The sequence below is a fragment of the Podarcis filfolensis genome (genome assembly GCF_964270895.1).
Source record: "Podarcis filfolensis genome assembly, chromosome: 10".
NCBI lineage: Eukaryota > Metazoa > Chordata > Lepidosauria > Squamata > Lacertidae > Podarcis > Podarcis filfolensis.
Window position 1 is genome coordinate 29,990,754 of NC_139612.1, and position 18,235 is coordinate 30,008,988.

Below are 18,235 nucleotides of genomic sequence, written 5' to 3' on the forward strand. Positions count from 1 at the left end.
AAGTTGTATGTGTCCTGAGTGTACATAGTGTTCTATAGAGTAACATAAGCAAGAGTGGTCCATCCTCCGAAGTAGCTCACATTCTGAATTTACCCTAGAGGACGGAAAGAAAGTTAGGAGGTTGATAGGAAGAAGCAAGGGTAACAAAGCAATGCAGTGTAGAAAAAACAAAGAGGAAGAATAGCTGAGGATGAATGCTAGCAATTGCAATTATGGGGTTCATTTCTGCTGGGGATGAGGACTGAAGAATTAAGGCTAAGGTTTTGAAGACGAGAGCAGGCTGTGAGCTGTGATTTGGAAGAGAAAAGTAACACCAAGCAGATTTGCTTGGAGGAAGCTCCAGGCATAAGACAAACTTTGGGCTACAATGGGTAGAATCACCGAAGAGGACAACAAGTGTTGAGGGTGCCCAAGTTGGAGGAAAGAAAGATCAGGGGCAGAGACACAGCGGAAGAACAAGGAGTTTATGGGTTTGGAAGCTTTGTGAACTAGCAACACAGAATTCTGGTGAAACAAATAGAAATATGAGAGGGACAAAGTGGATTTTACCAAAGATTATTTCTCTTTTAAAGAATTGTGCACTAAGCTGATCTTTTCCTATTCCTCTAAACTTGGCATTTGATGCACCTGTGGGAGAGAGTTCTGTGTCAATGGCTGGAACTCCCACTTTGACTAAAACATGTTGATACTCCACTAGTCATGCAGAAAAAGTACAGTGGCCTTTAGTATTGTGTGGTTCGTTATAAAATCTTCAAAGCTGAGGATTTTGGTTTCTGTATATTATACTTCTCAGGTTAGAAGCCTCTCTTGAGTGTCTAATGTGGCAGAAAAAGTAAAAACAATAACAAGAATAAACATGAAGACCACATAAAACAAGGTGAAATACTAGGAACAGAAAATACTGTACTATAAAACAGATTAAACCCATATGTAGCATTTAGAATCTAAAAGACCTAGGCCACCAAAATGACAGAGTGAGCTTTTCAGAGTGAGCTATGCTGATATTCTATACTTTCTTTGGTGCCTGACCTGAGTGATAAGGAGATTAGTGTCCTATCTTTAGTGTGGTACCATATTGGAAGTGCTCTGAGCTCTTGCAAAACTGCTTTATAAATATCTATTAAGCCCTACAGTTAGTATTTGGCACAGATTGTTCATGTGGTCAGGAACTGGGGTCTAATAAACTGATTAACTTAGAATTCATGAGCATAATAAAGGTAAAGGGACCCCTGACCGTTGGGTCCAGTCGCGGACGACTCTGGGGTTGCGGTGCTCGTCTTGCTTTATTGGCTGAGGGAGCCGGTGTACAGCTTCTGGGTCATGTGGCCAGCATGACTAAGCCGCTTCTGGCGGACCAGAGCAGTGCACGGAAACACTGTTTATCTTCCCGCTGAGTGGTACCTATTCATCTACTTGCACTTTGACATGCTTTTCAAATTGCAAGGTTGGCAGGAGCTGGGACTGAGCAATGGGAGCTCACCCCGTCGCGGGGATTCGAACCGCCTACCTTCTGATCGGCAAGTCCTAGGCTCTGTGGTTTAGACCACAGAGCCACCCACATCTCTTATGAGCATAATACTTCTCCTTAAATATGTTGAGACCAGTGGAACCGTCTGCTTCCTCATTACTTTTATAACCCCTCTTTTTTGTTTTGGGAAGTTTTTAAATGTTTAATGCTGTATTGTGTTTTTAATATTCAGTTGGGGGCCACCCAGCCAGATGGGTTTCCCCAGCCAGATGGTTTCCCCAGCCAGATGGGCAGGGTATAAATAATAAATTATTATTATTATTATTATTATTATTATTATTATTATTAGGTTAGGCCTAAGTGACAGTAACTGGTCACCAAGTTCACCCAGTCGCTTCATGGCTGGGTGGGGTTTTGAAACCTGGCTTTCCAGGTCCTGGCCCAACATTTTAACCTCTAAACCACACTATTTCCTAACACTGATTCTAGAACAAATATGTGAGGGTTGCTGCATTTCTGAAATAATGCTGCAGGGTACTGGGAAACCTGTTACCTTGCATTTGAGGTTCAGTTCCTGAAAATCTGGAGTGGAGTTTTTTGTCGACATTAAAGTTTTTTCTATTGATTTCCTCATTTAGAAAGCTGATGAGTTTCCTGGTAAGGGTCAAGACTATGGTTGGAATTGCTTGTATATTGCCTCTCCTTCCTGTTATAGGCTCAGTTTCAGTTAGCTACTTTTGCTTTCATAGAAATCATAGGCCGTCTCACATACAAATCAACAAGCTGTGAACTGTGCATCCCCTCGTAACCACGGTTTGATTTCAGCTCGGAGGGGATTGTGGAAGCCACAACTTGTGGGTTTGGGTGTAATGGCAAAGGGCTTTCCATGGGATTTTATTTTTTTGTGTGTGCAAGGGGAGAAAGAAAGCAGAAATGTGTAAAGTGTAGAAGTCTGATTGATCCAGTGCTGAACTCTGGATTGGCACTTGCATATTTGTGAAGCAACCCAAAGTCTGTCATCTATGCCCTCATTAGATTTGAAAGCTTCTTACAAAAGCACACACCTTTGCATTTGTTTGGTAACTAGCGTTTATAATTAAAGACTTGGTTTGTTCTCACCCGATCAGGTGTATGGCTACTTGATCCATACCTAGTGAGCCAGTCACATAATAGGTCATGTTCAACACACCAGTGCAAAATCTGTTGAAGGGGGATTGGCAGGGGGCATCTAGGGCGAACAGTGGCAGCAGCGCACATTGAATCATTCTGAGCATGTTGCCAAGTGAAAAGACCTTTGAGTCAAAATAGGCTCTTAGCTCCTCGCCTACCCAGGCCAGCAGCAGCAGCAGCAGCAAACTTAAGTTGTGGATTGTTAGTTTCATGAAAAAAATAATCGCCTTGTTTGGAGTACATACAGTGAATTGTTTTTGTATTGCTTAAGGTACACAGAAGGCAGGGAGTTGTAGGGGCTCATATGTTCTTAGTAAATAAGCAAGCATGCCTCGCTCCTGCAGTTTGCGTGCCTGCATTTTCCCTTTGGAGAAGAGGAGGGGCACACGGGCAATGAGGTCAAAGGAAGCAGCAAATATAAGTCTCTCCACCCATCTGCTAGCACTTTAGTTGTACTTGCAGAGTTGGCACTGCTTATGGTTGGCATGTTTCCTTCTGTTTTATTTCCTGAGGCATCTCCCTCTTTCCTTCTCTTGGTCTTCTGAAGTTAAAACAAAGATAATTCTCAATTTAAGGCAGTTTGAGACTGGTATATTTTTCAGATTTGACCAAAAAAAAGAGGCGCTATCTGTCCCTTCACTGTAGGAATGCTGTCATAATGGCTCTGCTCCCATTTCACATGCGTTTGGGCTTTATGCTTTCAGCATTTCAACATGCTATCCTTATATACTGCGTGGGTTCACATTTAATAATATGGTATCCCACAGTTGAAGTAACCCAGTGTGCTTGTCCAAGTTATGGGTGTTTTTACTAATTGAAATTGTATCTTTGTCCAAGAATTGTGTCAGATTTCCTGGTATGGACATTTAGTGCGGTATTGCATTGTGTGTAGCCCTTTGGGGAGTTGGTTGCTTTGATGGCCTTGGACTCGGAACGGGAGGAGTCTCAGTCCGCATCGGATCCTCTGCCTCAGGCGGCATCTGAACCGAGTCTGGGGCCTGATTCTGAAGAGCCCCAGTCTGCACAGGTTCGCCTGCAACAAGCACCAGCTGGGCCGAGTCAGGGGCCTGAGCCTGCCCTGGCTCCAGATGCGGGGATTACCTCGTTTCCCTCTACTGGTCAGTCACGTGCAGCTGCTTCACTACCAGTTGGGTCAGGAGAGGCTGAGGCGGCCTCTGGGTCGAGTAACCAACCGACATCTCCCGAGCTGCAGAGACTCAGGTCTGAGTGAAGGAGAGACCTGAGTTCTTGCAGGAGGAGTGCCCGCCTTCCGGTGAGACAGGGAGGTGAGTCACCGGGGGATCAGGACTGGCCGTTACCCTGTCAGAGAGATAAAAGGCTGCCGGACCCCACCCCAGGTTGTGGGAGCAACATTGCTGCTTGCTGAAACCTGCCTGTTACCCTGTGCCTGACCTAGCCTGGTTCCTGCCTTGGCCCTGTTGGACTGACTCCTCGTGGAATCCTTGGATTTGGGACTGGACGTGGACCACGTTGCTCGGGTTAATTCCCGGGCCCAGCACAGTTGCAGTCCAAAAGCTAAATATTTAAACACAGCATCTTGGCCAGGGGTAGACAATCTAAGGCCCATGGGCTACAAGTGGCCCACGGGGGTTGTTTAACCGGCCCCCGAGCCGCCCCCGAACTGACCTGCCAACTCGGTGAGTCGCTGCGCTAAACCAGCATAGCGCGGCACGGGGACTTGCTTCCGCGGTGCCAGAAATCGTGTCTGCACATGCTCAGATGCAAAAAAAGTGTCTGTGCAGACGCCAGAAATCGCAGTCATGCACGCTCCAGCCCAAGGAGGGATCTCTGCTGGAGTGAGCTGGCCCAGGCGAGGTGAACCTTGCCGACCCCTGATCTTGGCTCTGCTAAGATACCAGTTTTAACAGGCTGCTCTCTCAGATGACAGCAGCTGCTATTCTCTTAGGCTGTGGGAAAACAAGAGGTTGGACTCTCTTCCCCTATGGGGTTTTTAACTGATAATTTCTCTTCAAGGGCCCAAATTTGGCCCCGGAGCATCCCCCTGCTGTTACGTAACCATATCTTAGCTTGAATACCTCATTTCTGTTGTTGATTTTTCACTATGACAATTGATTGCACTGCATGCTTTTTCATCTTTCTTAGCTCCATTTGAATCTGGGTTTCAGATAAGATCATGAAAGTTTTGGTATCCCAGTGGAGCTCATTGCATTGCATATGAATAGGTAGTTATACCAGGCACTGGCAAGACAGCATGCCTCTGAATACCAAGTTGCTTGGAATCATGTGTTCTGTTTGTGGGCATCTGGTTGGCCATGGTGAGAACAGGTTCCTGGACTAGAATAGGCCTTTGGCCTATAAGATCCAGCAGAGATCTTATGTTCTTAACACCTTGATTTGTTCAGACAATTAAAATGCAATGCCGGTGTCTTTAAAAAGCTGCTAATCAGAGATTTTGGAATTCAGGCATCTGAAGAACTAATTTAAGGTTTCTGTTCCACGTGCAGTTGTTGACTTGGAATGGCAGATCGCTGCAGCATATCACAAAACTGCTGTTGAGAATGTCTGAGTTTGCAACGCTGCCTGGGGTTCTTTTTGTATTGAGAAACAAAAGCTCCAACACACTGTATACATTCAGAACTAGTTGTGTGACAGTTGTGGATCTTGACGTGGCCTGTGGGAGTACTAGTAATAATTTCCTTTTTTAAAGTGGAATTATGCAAATAATACATTTTAGAGCTGCTGTATGTTATCAGTCAGTTTTAAATGGTTATGCTTGTAGTGCAGGGGGTGATTCTGTTCCTAAAAGGGTGGGTGGGTGTACCCTGAGTTCTGCAGTTCACAATTTTTGTCTACAGAAAGACACTGCAGTATCATTTCGGGATGGATAAAGCAAACCATATTAAGATAAAATAAAAAGAGTCATCTATTGCTCTGTGGAAATTTCTGCTTCAAACTCCTGTTTCATTTTTCAAAGTAATGTTTCTAATTCGTGTATTGGAAGAACAGGATCTAAAAATAGGATGGCACTTGCCATTATTTGTAATCAAGGATTATGAAAAATACTCTTACTTGAAGCTAAATAGAGAAGGCAAGTTCATTTTATAAATAAGAAATGAGTGACTCACATTGGATTAAAGCTGCATTGAAAGAGGTTGCTTTTTTTAAAAAAAATGACAATAGTCATAGTTAGCAAAGTGGTACCTTTTTAGTAGAAGAAGCTAAGTAAATTTTAGGGACAGACTCTCATCAGGATTTGGACTGGGATTTTGTCAAGTTGCTGTTGATCAACATGATTATTATTATTATTATTTATTAGCAAGGTTTTTTAAAAAGTATTTTTTTGCTAAAATATAGAATGAACTCTAGACTGCTGGGAAAGTTTTCAGGAGAATAACTTTGTATGCTTGCTGTTGGTATAAGTGCTAAAATAACTATCACTAGGGCTTCTACATATTTCCACTCTGAGATATCCACAGTACCGTGGCAGAATACTGTTAAGCTTGGCAGAATACTGTTTACATTCCATTTGCTCTTGCAGCACTTTTTCTATGTTTTGATTAAAAATGCATTTTTTCTCTATACACAATCCCTTTTCTGATTCTACCGGTATATCTGCTCTTTTAAAGCTGTGATCCCTGGTGTGTATTAGAACCTAATAGTACAACTAAAACTGAAGATGTTTTACTGCTCAGAAATAATATTATCAATGGGATTGCTCCATTATCAGTAGGCAAGTGCAGGGTTCAAAACGCCCATTGTTCTAATCTAGGCGACAGGGAATTTCATTAGCACTAGCGGTTTCTGAGCTCTGGGCGTAGTACCGTGTCTAAGATTTCAGTTTAAAACTGCAGAGTGGAAGTTGTCAGGGTCGATCCTGGCGCGCAGGAATCTTTACTTGGTCGCAAGTGGTTGATAGCCAGGTGCAAAATGCACCTGGCGCTTGACTAATTTCAAACACTGGCATGGTCATTGGTCCAAGATGCTTGAAATTGTAGCCTGACACATCTGGAGAATATCTGGTTGTGGAAGGTTAGTTTAGGGGGTGTTGGTGATGAGACAGAAGGATGACATTGTGTTTGGTAATAGTATAAAACAGGCATAGGCAAACTTGGCCCTCCAGATGTTTTGGGATTACAACTCCCATCATTCCTAGCTAACAGGACCAGTGGTCAGGGATGATGGGAGTTGTAGTCCCAAAACATCTGGAGGGCCGAGTTTGCCTATGCCTGGTATAGAACAATCTTCTTGTGTTACCATTGAAGGAGTGAATGTGAACTTCTACATTGGTCCCTCCCCCGAGATGGATAAACTGAATGTGGAAATTAATCAATAGTCCTTGGAGGTATAAAAAAAGTTGTGTGTAATGTTTTCTGGGTGCTTCTGTCCCAAGACCTTAAAATTCCAACAGCATACTTTTTATTCTGATTTCTCAGTAGATTGTACAGTGGTACCTCGGGTTAAGTACTTAATTCGTTCCGGAGGTCCGTTCTTAACCTGAAACTGTTCTTAAGCTGAAGCACCACTTTAGCTAATGGGGCCTCCTGCTGCTGCCACATCGCCGGAACCCAATTTCTGTTCTTATCCTGAAGCAAAGTTCTTAACCTGAAGCACTATTTCTAGGTTAGCGGAGTGTGTAACCTGAAGCATATGTTACCTGAAGCATATGTAACCCGAGGTACCATTGTATTTTTGAAATCACATTATGATTTTGAGGTGCTGTTGAATAATACGAAGTGAGCACACAAGGCTGGATGAATGGAATTCTCAGCTGATGAGCTAAGAATGGTCACATACTTCCTGACATGCTCGGAATTGTTTGCTAAAAATGGAACACTCTCAAGGTACAGAGTCAAGATCCATGGCCGGTAGAGAGAAAATGTTAATGCTGTGTTGGAATTAACCACAATTATCAGATTGAACTTCCTAGTGCAAAAGTTTTCACTAGTGGCAATGTATGCAATGGAATGCTAGATCAGATGGAACATAACTATCTCACCTGGGGCTCAGCCAGCTGAGCTGAGACAAGGGTAAGAACCCAAGGAGGGACCAGAGGGAGGGACTTAGGCTGGATGCTAAGCCTAGGTCATGTGACCTGATGACCTGGCATATAACACTACAGTGGTACCTCTGGTTGCAGATGGGATCCGTTCTGGAGCTCCAGTCGGATCCCGAGGTTTTCGCAACCGGGGGTGCCTGTTCTGTGCGCGCCGCAGTAGAGCAGTTCTATGCATGTGCACTGTGCAGTAGAGCAGTTCTGCGCATGTGCGCGTGGCGAAACCTGGAAAAATACTTCCGGGTTTGTTGCATGTGTATTCCGAAGGATATGTAACCAGGTACCACTGTATTTTAAAAGCTAATTTTCTCCCGGCCAGGCTTAGGCAGAGCAGCAGGTTAGGATCTGGCGTAACTTTGCACTAGCTTTTTGTGCATAGGATTGCTACCTAAGTTGCTGACATCTAATTTGAAATTCTTTCTAAAAGAGCAGTAGCACCTATGATTTAGAAAAAAAATAGTGAGAAGACACAAAGCAAAGATAATGGCGGAAAGAAATTAAAAACTAATATTTTAAACTCCACTGTTCTTTAAACCAGTATATCTGGATATATTGTTGAGAACTGATTATTTTGATTGGTGGAAAGAATATTCTTGTTTTATCAAATCTTGATAAATGGTTATTGGGTAGTTGTTTTTTTTTTTTTTTTAAAGGACTTCTTTTATTATTCCACTCAAGGCAGAATAGTGTTGTGCTATTGTGAGCTTTATGGCATTTTTACCTTGAAATCTTAAAAATTGTCTTAAAGGATGGGTGGGGCAGCAAATGTCCCTGTGACTGTGATTTCCTGAGCTTACAAACAGGGAAGCTGCTGTTCAAAAAGGAAGAAAGTGTTTGAACCTTGAATTACAAAGTCAACGCACATTATTCCCTGCACTCTTAAGAACAAAGCCACTCTCGCTGTGCTTCCTGATGGCCTCTTTCCGGAGCTAGTAGAATAACTTGTTTATTTACAATCTGATCCAGTGGCTTGTGTCCAAAAAGCACTGTGTGTGCACGCGCATGTGTGGTTTTGTTTTTCTTCCAGTGCATTTCAAAGAGCATCCTTTTTCGTTCAAGGTGAGTTAAATGCATCCAATTGCTGCTTATTTGGCAATGCAGGTTTCATTCCTGCTGGTGCATGTAAATACTATTTAAAGCTGATATTTTACCCCCCCCCCCAATTTATTTAAAAGTATTTCTAATCCTCCCTGCATTGCAGAGGGACCCCAAGGTTGGCAGCAAGGTGGGGGCTAAGTAATGCAGCCCTTGGGTGGGGGGTGACCCAGACACCACATGGTTGGTACCAGAGCAGATACAGGGAGAAGATTACTGGAAATCAGAATCCCAGGTAAATAAGGCAGGAATCACACACAGCGATTTCAGCTCAGGATTGGTGCATTGTTCTCACTGTGCACGATGACTTGAGCAGAGGTAGCGTTTTTCAGCCCCTTTTGTATTTTCCAAAATACAGTGGTACCTCAGGTTAAGTACTTAATTCGTTCCAGAGATCAGTTCTTAACCTGAAACTGTTCTTAACCTGAAGCACCACTTTAGCTAATGGGGCTTCCTGCTGCTGCTGTGCTGCCGGAGCACGTTTTCTGTTCTCATCCTGAAGCAAAGTTCTTAACCAGAGGTACTATTTCTGGGTTAGCAGAGTCTGTAACCTGAAGCATATGTAACTTGAAGCGTATGTAATACAGGTACCACTGTATTTTCTGTTTTAGCTTGTACAGTGGTACCTCTGGTTCCATAAGCTTCAGGTTCCATACGCTTCAGGTTACAGACTCTGCTAACCCAGAAATAGTACCTCTGGTTAAGAACTTTGCTTCAGGATGAGAACAGAAATCGCGCGGCTGCAACCGGAGGCCCCATTAGCTAAAGTGGTGCTTCAGATTAAGAACAGTTTCAGGTTAAGAACGGACCTCCGGAACGAATTAAGTACGTAACCAGAGGTACCACTGTAGAATACAATTTAGAGCACGTTGACATAGTCATAGTTGCATAACAACGGTATGCAGAGAAGAAAAGCTTGTATCAGGATCTGTGCATGATTACAGGGATTGTTTCAGATGAGCACTGTTGTTTTCAGGGTGGTAGTCTGAGGAAACATGGGACTCTCAAGAGGGGAAGTTGATGATCTTGCTTAGAGATGCGCCATGTATGGTTTTGTAAGCAACAGGTGAGTGTGCAGGGCTGGGCGATACCTGGTTTTCAGTGTTGCGATATATCTCCAGCTTAAACATCTTGATATGCCGATATATCACGATGTCTGAAATAAGGGTGGAGCTATGCGGAGGCATTGGCCGGCTTCACGGTTTTCCCTGCATTGTGATTTTTTTCATAGCGCATGCACACCCACCCATGATTTGCAATATATGGCCAGGTCAAAAACTATGAAACCGATATCACGATACGGACTTCAAGCAATATACTGTATCAATATATCACCCAGCCCTATTAGTGTGCTATGGAAGTGTTAGTAGGGTGTCTCATTTAATAACATAGAAGAACATCTGGCCCTGCTGCAGTCAGACTGGATCCCCTCTCCTCCTGTGGTGGGAAGGAAAGATGTTGGCTATTCTGTTTTGCGAGCATTTGGCTCCTGGTGTATCTTCTGTACTTCATAAATGTTAGCTGCTTTGAGGACTCTGGTAAAAAAGCAGGATGTGAATGTACTAAGTCAATAAACATCCTTGTGAAAGTCTCAAGTGTTGTGCTGCACCTCAGCCAATGTGGTTTAGTGGATGGGGGATTCATTGCTTCGTTTGCGGGGGGCAGGTCTCTCTCAGACACCGCTATCTTAAAATGTCTGCTACCCTGAATCTTAGTAAAATGTGATGAAAACACTTTCAGAGTTCTAGTCCAGGTTCATTCTCTCTCTCTCTCCCAGTAACAAAATACCAACTGGTAAATTATTTCTTTACATACCAAGTTCCAAGTTTTCTCATTCTTTTTACAAAATGACACAAGGTCACATGGGCCTGTATGAAAAGTACCGTATTTTTCGTCCAATAGGACGCACCTACTTTTTGGGGGGGAAATGAAATTCCCCCCCCTTTATTTCCCCCCCAAAACCAGGTGGAGGAACAGTGGGATGGCGGCGCTGCGCCTCCCCGCTGTCCCCTGAGCTTGTGGAGCTGGCCGATGTCTGCCTGGTGCGAGGGGCGCTCTGCTTCAGGGCGCCCCACGCGCCCGGCGGCAGGCTGCGGACACCTGCGCGAAGCACGAGGGGCGTCCTCCGGAGGGCGCCCCGTGCTCCGCGCTGCAGGCTGCTGCCCGCAAGCCTTGCGCGCCCGGGGGGAGATCCCCCGTGCGCAAGGCTTGCCGACACCTGCGCGAAGCACGGGGCGTCCTCCGAAGGGCGCCCCGTGCTCCGCGCTGCAGGCTGCCGCCCGCAAGCCGTGCTCGCCCGGGGGAATCTCCCCCCGGGTGCGCAAGGCTTGCCGACACCTGCGCGAAGCACGGGGCGTTCTCCCGAGGGCGCCCTGTGCTCTGCGCTGCAGGCTACCGCCTGCAAGCCTTGCACGCCCGGGGGAACTCCCCCCGGGCATGCAAGGCTTGCGGATAGCTTCCTGGAGCCTGGAGAGCGAGAGGTGTCGATGCGCACCGACGCCTCTCGCTCTCCAGGCTTCAGCGAAAGCCTGCATTCGCCCCATAGGACGCACACACATTTCCCCTTCATTTTTGGAGGGGGAAAAGTGCGTCCTATAGGGCGAAAAATACGGTATATTTCATCAAAACAAAACCCTTTATTCCATTGTAAATGGATGGGTAACCTGCTGTGCCTTTTGCTGTAAATCAAGTGCCAGGAATCTAAATGCTATTCTTGCAGCTTCAAACTTTAAACAACCTACTCTGTTTAGAACTGGGTTGTGTGCCAGCAGTTAAAGCACAACCATATAGGGTATGGCAGAACTTGTGGTTTTGGAGCGGGAGCATGATAAACGTGATCAGTTACTTTAGTATCACAAGTACATATAAGTCTCTCGTATTCATACTCTCTCACATACACAGGCACACACAAATAAATTGTGTTATATTTTTGGCTCTTTTTATGGTTCGGTTTTCTGCAGTAGCAGAAACTTGCAAGCTAGTTTGCACAAAAGAAGGAGCAATAGCAGCCGACTGGCCTTCCCACAGGGTCACAAAAGTAGCTTGCACATAAACAGGTTTTGATAACTGGTGTGTGTGTGCGTGCGTGCCGCCGGAGCACGATTTCTGTTCTTATCCTGAAGCAAAGTTCTTAACCTGAAGCACTATTTCTGGGTTAGCAGAGTCTGTAACCTGAAGCGTATGTAACCTGAGGTACCACTGTATGTTATGCCCTTATTCGTCAATTGCTAGATAAGCAGAGCTTTTGGTATTCTCAGTATTTCATGTCCCTAATGCTTTTTTGGGGGGGCACAGGTGGCGCTGTGGGTTAAACCACAGAGCCTAGGACGTGCTGATCGGTGGTTTGAATCCCCGTGACGGGGTGAGCTCCCGTTGCTCGGTCCCTGCTCCTGCCAACCTAGCAGTTCGAAAGCACGTCAAAGTGCAAGTAGATAAATAGGTACCACTCCGGCGGGAAGGTAAACAATGTTTCCGTGCGCTGCTCTGGTTCTCCAGAAGCAGCTTAGTCATGCTTACTCATGCTGGCCACATGACCAGCTGTACTCCAGCTCCCTCGGCCAATAAAGCGAGACGAGCGCCGCAATCCCAAGAGTCTGTCACGACTGGACCTAATGGTCAAGGGTCCCTTTACATTTTAATGCTTTTTAGATCAACCTGCTCAGTTGGTTAGAGCATGCCAAGGTTGCAGCTTTGATCCCTCTATAGGACAGCTGCATGTTCTTGCATTGCTGGGGTTTGGACTAGATGATCCTCCACAATTCTATGATTCTTTGATAGGGTCTTGATAAGAAACCCAGCAGCTTAAGTGGAAGCTTTCTGTTTGGGGGAGTAAAGGCCTAGTAACCATTCCTGGGTATCTTCTGAGTATTTTGATCCTGTGTTAGATACGCCTGACGAGACGACTTTCAAGTGAAGGCAATTAAATAGACGTTTCAGTTCACTAAAGTTGAGAGCTGCAATAATTTCAGGCTATATATGGTGTGTTCGTGCAAATAATGGAAGTGTATTAATAGCACCAGTTTTCCATATGGGTTGAGAGCAAATGTCCTTTGAAAGATATCCTGCGCTTTAGGAACATATTTGTATTGGACTGTAAAAATCAATATGCCACTTGGAGAAAGCTGTTTTGGGATAATAACTTTTTTTTTTTTACAACAAGCTTAAAACTAACCAATGGAAATCTAGTAAGGCCTAAACTGCCCCCCCCCCATTAAATAGTAGCTCTTCACATTGCTTTTTGGTTATTTGTTGGCCGTGGTCAAATTGGGGTGAGGAAAATATACCTTCCTCGTTTAAGGATTAATCTTCATTTCAGGAATGGTTCAGTTGGGGTGCTTGTCTGTTAAAGGTTTCCCCCCCTGTCGATTCCTTGAGAATCATTTTTTTAACGTCTTCAGTTTGTGTCCAAGGAACTTAGGGGCATTTTACTCTCACGCCAAGTTTGAGCAGGTTTGCTCACCCTGTGAGCTTTATAGCTAAACGGGGATTAGAACTGGGCACTAGGAATTCTGTCTCTTCTTCTCCCTGCCCCCCAATTTCCAGTTACCATACTTCTGTACCACATTAGCTCTCTGCCTAACAGCTGTCACCCAACGTTAAATGATTCAAAGTAAATCAATCACTACATGCTCAAACTCTGCATGGCTTTGGAGAGACGTATCATGAAATAAGATACCCCAGCAATAATTTTTTTTTTTGCATGCAAATAGTGGACAAGTGAACACAATTGCATTGGGGCATGCTTTGTTTCAAAGTGGTTCTCTTAAGTGCACTACTTTTGCTGGTGCTTTGTATTCTGCAATGTGAATATTGCAGTACATTGATTTCAGATTTCTTTGGATGAGACAGAAGAGTCTCCCCATACCATTTCTGCATCTTGTCCAAAGCCCATAAATTCATTTTCTATTTTTTTTATAAAATATTTATTAAGATTTTACAAAAAACAAATGTTTACAGAGTAAAAATAAAACATATAAAAAGAAAAAGATAAACAAAAAACATACAAAAATACATAAAACAGAAAAAAAATAAAAAGGAAAAATAAAAATCCAAAATGCACAAAACGAATAAATAAGCAATAATTAAAAACAAATCCATTTTTTTTGTATCTTTAAACTTGTTAGCTTGTTTCCTTGACCTCCTCACACCTCCCCTTTTTGTATTCCCATTTAGATAATCAAATCAACAAATCCTTACCCTCTTTCATTTATCTTAACTCTATATCTTAACATATTATAACTCTATATTTTCATCCATTATCAATCCATTTTTGCATATTCTTATTAACTTTGTTGCTAATGCCACTTGTTTTCAATCCAACATCATTCTAACATTCATTAATTTTACAGTGTTTCTGCAGATAGTCTTTAAATTTCTTCCAATCTTCTTCCACCAACTCTTCTCCCAGGTCTCGGATTCTGCCAGTCATTTCCGCCAGTTCCATATAGTCCATCACCTTCATCTGCCACTCTTCCAGGGTGGGTAAATCTTGTGTCTTCCAATACTTTGCAATAAGTATTCTTGCTGCTGTTGTTGCATACATGAAGAAAGTTCTATCCTTCTTTGGCACCAATTGGCCGACTATGCCCAGGAGAAAGGCCTCTGGTTTCTTCAGGAAGGTATATTTAAATACCTTTTTCATTTCATTATAGATCATCTCCCAGAAAGCCTTAATCTTTGGGCACGTCCACCAAAGGTGAAAGAATGTACCTCCATTTTCTTTACATTTCCAACATTTGTTATCGGGCAAATGATATATTTTTGCAAGCTTGACTGGTGTCATGTACCACCTGTATATCATTTTCATAATATTCTCTCTTAAGGCATTACATGCCGTATATTTCATACCGGTGGTCCACAACTGTTCCCAGTCAGCAAACATAATGTTGTGTCCAACATCTTGTGCCCATTTAATCATAGCAGATTTAACCGTTTCATCCTGCGTATTCCATTTTAACAGCAAGTTATACATTCTTGAAAGTATCTTAGTTTTGGGATCTAACAATTCTGTTTCCAATTTTGATTTTTCCACCTGGAAGCCAATTTTTTTGTCCAAATTGTAGGCCTCTCTTATTTGATAATAATGAAGCCAGTCTCGCACTTTATCTTTTAATTTCTCAAAACTCTGCAATTTCAATTTGTCTCCTTCTTGTTCCAATATTTCCCAATATTTCGGCCATTTGGCCTCCATATTGAGCTTTTTCTGAGCCTTTGCTTCCATTGGTGACAACCACCTTGGGGTTTTATTTTCAAGTAAGTCTTTATATCTTATCCAGACATTAAACAAAGCTTTCCTGACAATATGGTTTTTAAATGCTTTATGTGCTTTAACCTTGTCGTACCACAAATATGCATGCCACCCAAAAACATTATTAAAACCTTCTAAGTCCAAAATGTCTGTGTTGTTCTCAAGAAGCAGCCAATCTTTCAACCAGCAGAATGCTGCTGATTCATAGTAAAGTTTAAGGTCTGGCAGGGCAAATCCGCCTCTTTCCTTTGCATCAGTTAATATTTTAAATTTTATTCTGGGCTTCTTGCCCTGCCAGACAAATCTAGAAATATTTCTCTGCCACTTCTTGAAACAGTCCATCTTGTCCAAAATTTGCAGTGATTGAAACAAAAATAACATTTTTGGCAATACATTCATCTTTATAGCTGCAATTCGACCCAACAAGGAAAGCTTCAAATTTGACCATATTTCTAAGTCTTTTTTCACTTCTGTCCAACATTTCTCATAGTTATCTTTAAATAAGTTTAAGTTCTTAGCAGTCATATTAACCCCCAAATATTTTACTTTCTTAACTAATGTTAAACCTGTCTCCTTCTGAAACCTCTCTTTCTCAATCGGTGTTAAATTTTTCTCAAGAACTTTAGTTTTTGACTTGTTCAGCTTAAATCCTGCCAAATGATCAAATTCTTGAATCAGTTCTAATACCCTTTCCGTACTAGACTCTGGCTCCTGTAACGTCAAAACTAGGTCATCTGCAAAAGCTTTCAATTTGTATTGTTTGGCTCCGACCTGGATACCTTTAATCAGACGGTCCCTTCTAATCATATTTAGCAAAACCTCCAGGACCGAAATAAAAAGCAATGGGGAAATTGGACAACCTTGTCGTGTCCCTTTCTCTATCTTAAATTCCTCCGTCATCACATTATTAACTATTAGCTTGGCCTTTTGTTCTGAGTAAATTGCACATAAATTCATTTTCTAGTCTGGTAGGGAGTCAGACAACATGGAAACATGATGATTAGATATGTGAGTGACTTGTTATTCCACTTCCTGGGTAGAAATCAATTTGGTGTCCAGGGGCTTGTGATTCATTTGGATGCTTCCTTTTAACCAACTAGCAAAGGAGGCATATTTTGCTGATTTCTCTCTGCAGGAAATCTCATGAGCTGATTTTCAGGGATGCTAGGGAATTCAGGGGAGTGAAGGAATCTGCAGAGCGCCTGCTACATGGTCCTTTTATGAGCATAAGGGCATCAATCCGATTCCACTTGCTGCCTGCTCCTAAGCCATTAATTGAAAGCTAAAGGTTGATTCCACTATGTACATTGCTAGTGTGTGGAATGTGACAGTCGCATCCACACCAGACCTTCAAAGTGCTACTATACCACTTTTAAGAGCTATGGACAATTTTGGGAACTGTAGTCTACTGATCTCATAGAGCTACAAATCCCAGTGCCCATCAGAAACTACCACTTCCAACAATTCTCTGTGACTCTTACAGTGACACAATAGTGCTTTAAATGAATGGTGGATATGTGACCTAATATGGAACACATCCATTTACATTAAAACTTTTGTACATCAGCTTTCGTTTTTAAAACCTCTAGTTCAGTAGCTAGAAATGCTCAATAAATATTAAGTAGTAGTATACAGTATATATTTTTGGTATCTTTAAAACCGTCAAATCTCTTTTGCTTTAGGATGTTCAGAAAGAGCGAGAAGCTCACACGTATCTCACCAAAGAAGCAATCAAGGAAAAAGTCCAGACGTACAATTCAGATGTCACTGACAAGCTAAAGATGACATTGGTAAGACTTTGTGTAAAGTTGTTTTTTTTAGTTTTGGTAGTTTAAAGGGGTGCATGGCGGCAACATCAAATCAGCACTGTATGCTTTGAGTATATGGGCTTAGACAAAAAATACTTATTATCATATTACTTATTTCATTTTTTTCACATTCTGTGTATTTGTACTTAAAATATTCCTAAACACTATATAGCAGAATGGTGCTACCTTATTGGTTTGCAGTCAAAGAGAGGAAAACAAGCAAATTCAGCATATGCCTTTGTTAAATCCAGCAGTGTCATGGGGCTACCTTTGAAGGATCTTCAAAAGTTCCAGTTGATTTAGTATGCAGGAGCAAGGATGGTAGTGGGTACTTGCCCTTGGGGTCATGTGAGACCTGTTCTGCAAGAGCTGCACATTGCCAGTTTGTTTCTGGGCACAAGTCAATGTTTTGAAAATTAACCCTCTAAAGCCCTACAACAGGGGCAGAGAATGGGATCTGGCTGGCAGGCCAAATCCTGAGCTCCCCTACCCTTCTCAGGGCCATTTTGACAGGCCCTAACAATCAAGGTAGAGACGCAGGTGGCGCTGTGGGTTAAACCACAGAGCCTAGGACTTGCCGATCAGAAGGTTGGCAGTTCGAATCCTCGTGACGGGGTGAGCTCCCGTCGCTCGGTCCCTGCTCCTGCCAACCTAGCAGTTCGAAAACACGTCAAAGTGCAAGTAGATAAATAGGTACTGCTCTGGCGGGAAGGTAAATGGCGTTTCTGTGCACTGCTGTGGTTCGCCAGAAGCGGCTTAGTCATGCTGGCCACATGACCCGGAAGCTGTACGCCGGCACCCTCGGCCAATAAAGAGAGATGAGCGCCGCAACCCCAGAGTCGGCCACGACTGGACCTAATGGTCAGGGGTCCCTTTACCTTTAACAATCAAGGTGACCCAGCAAGCCATACTTTGAGAGCAAACTCTGCTTTGTGTAAGGATAAGGTAGTGCAGCAGATCTCAGCAGGCCTTGCTGTAGGCCTCAGTCAGCTGACTGGCATTCACGGCAAGCTCACTCGCAGAGGAAGATCTTTTGTATTGCCAGCTTGAATTCAAAGGAGGAATCTGGGGTGTGCTTCTGATTTCTCTTCATTTTAGCCGTGGCTTGAAATTCCCCTGTGCTTGACATCATAGATGCTATCAAGCATAGGAAAGATGTTTGTGCTTTGGCTCTCTCCAAGACCTGGCAGAACTAATTTGATCTGCGGCCTGGCAGTTCCCACCTTTGCCCTAAAAGGCTTGGGCCCAGGTTGCCTAAAGAGCACACTGCCTTAACATCTGGTGGAGGGGCCTTCTCTACGTTTCATCTATGATGGAAGCAATTTGAGTGTGACTTTCAATGGCCACATTCCATTTTATATCCGCTTGCCCCACAAAATCTGGGTGGCTCCCTTTCTTGCTGGCTAGTAAAG

General features: G+C 43.3%; 1 protein-coding gene across 4 annotated transcripts in view; it reads left to right on the forward strand.

The window, feature by feature from the left end:
* Window positions 1-18,235, forward strand: part of RASSF3 (Ras association domain family member 3) — a 64,688-nt gene that overhangs the window by 40,107 nt on the left and 6,346 nt on the right. For all 4 annotated transcript variants that reach the window (XR_014539290.1, XM_083574690.1, XM_083574691.1 and 1 more), the window contains one exon: window positions 16,698-16,805. Coding sequence is in view for 3 of the 4 variants with exons in the window: in XM_083574690.1 (XP_083430816.1) it covers window positions 16,698-16,805 (108 nt within the window). In the remaining variant the exon portion in view is untranslated. The remainder of the gene's footprint in view (window positions 1-16,697; window positions 16,806-18,235) is intronic.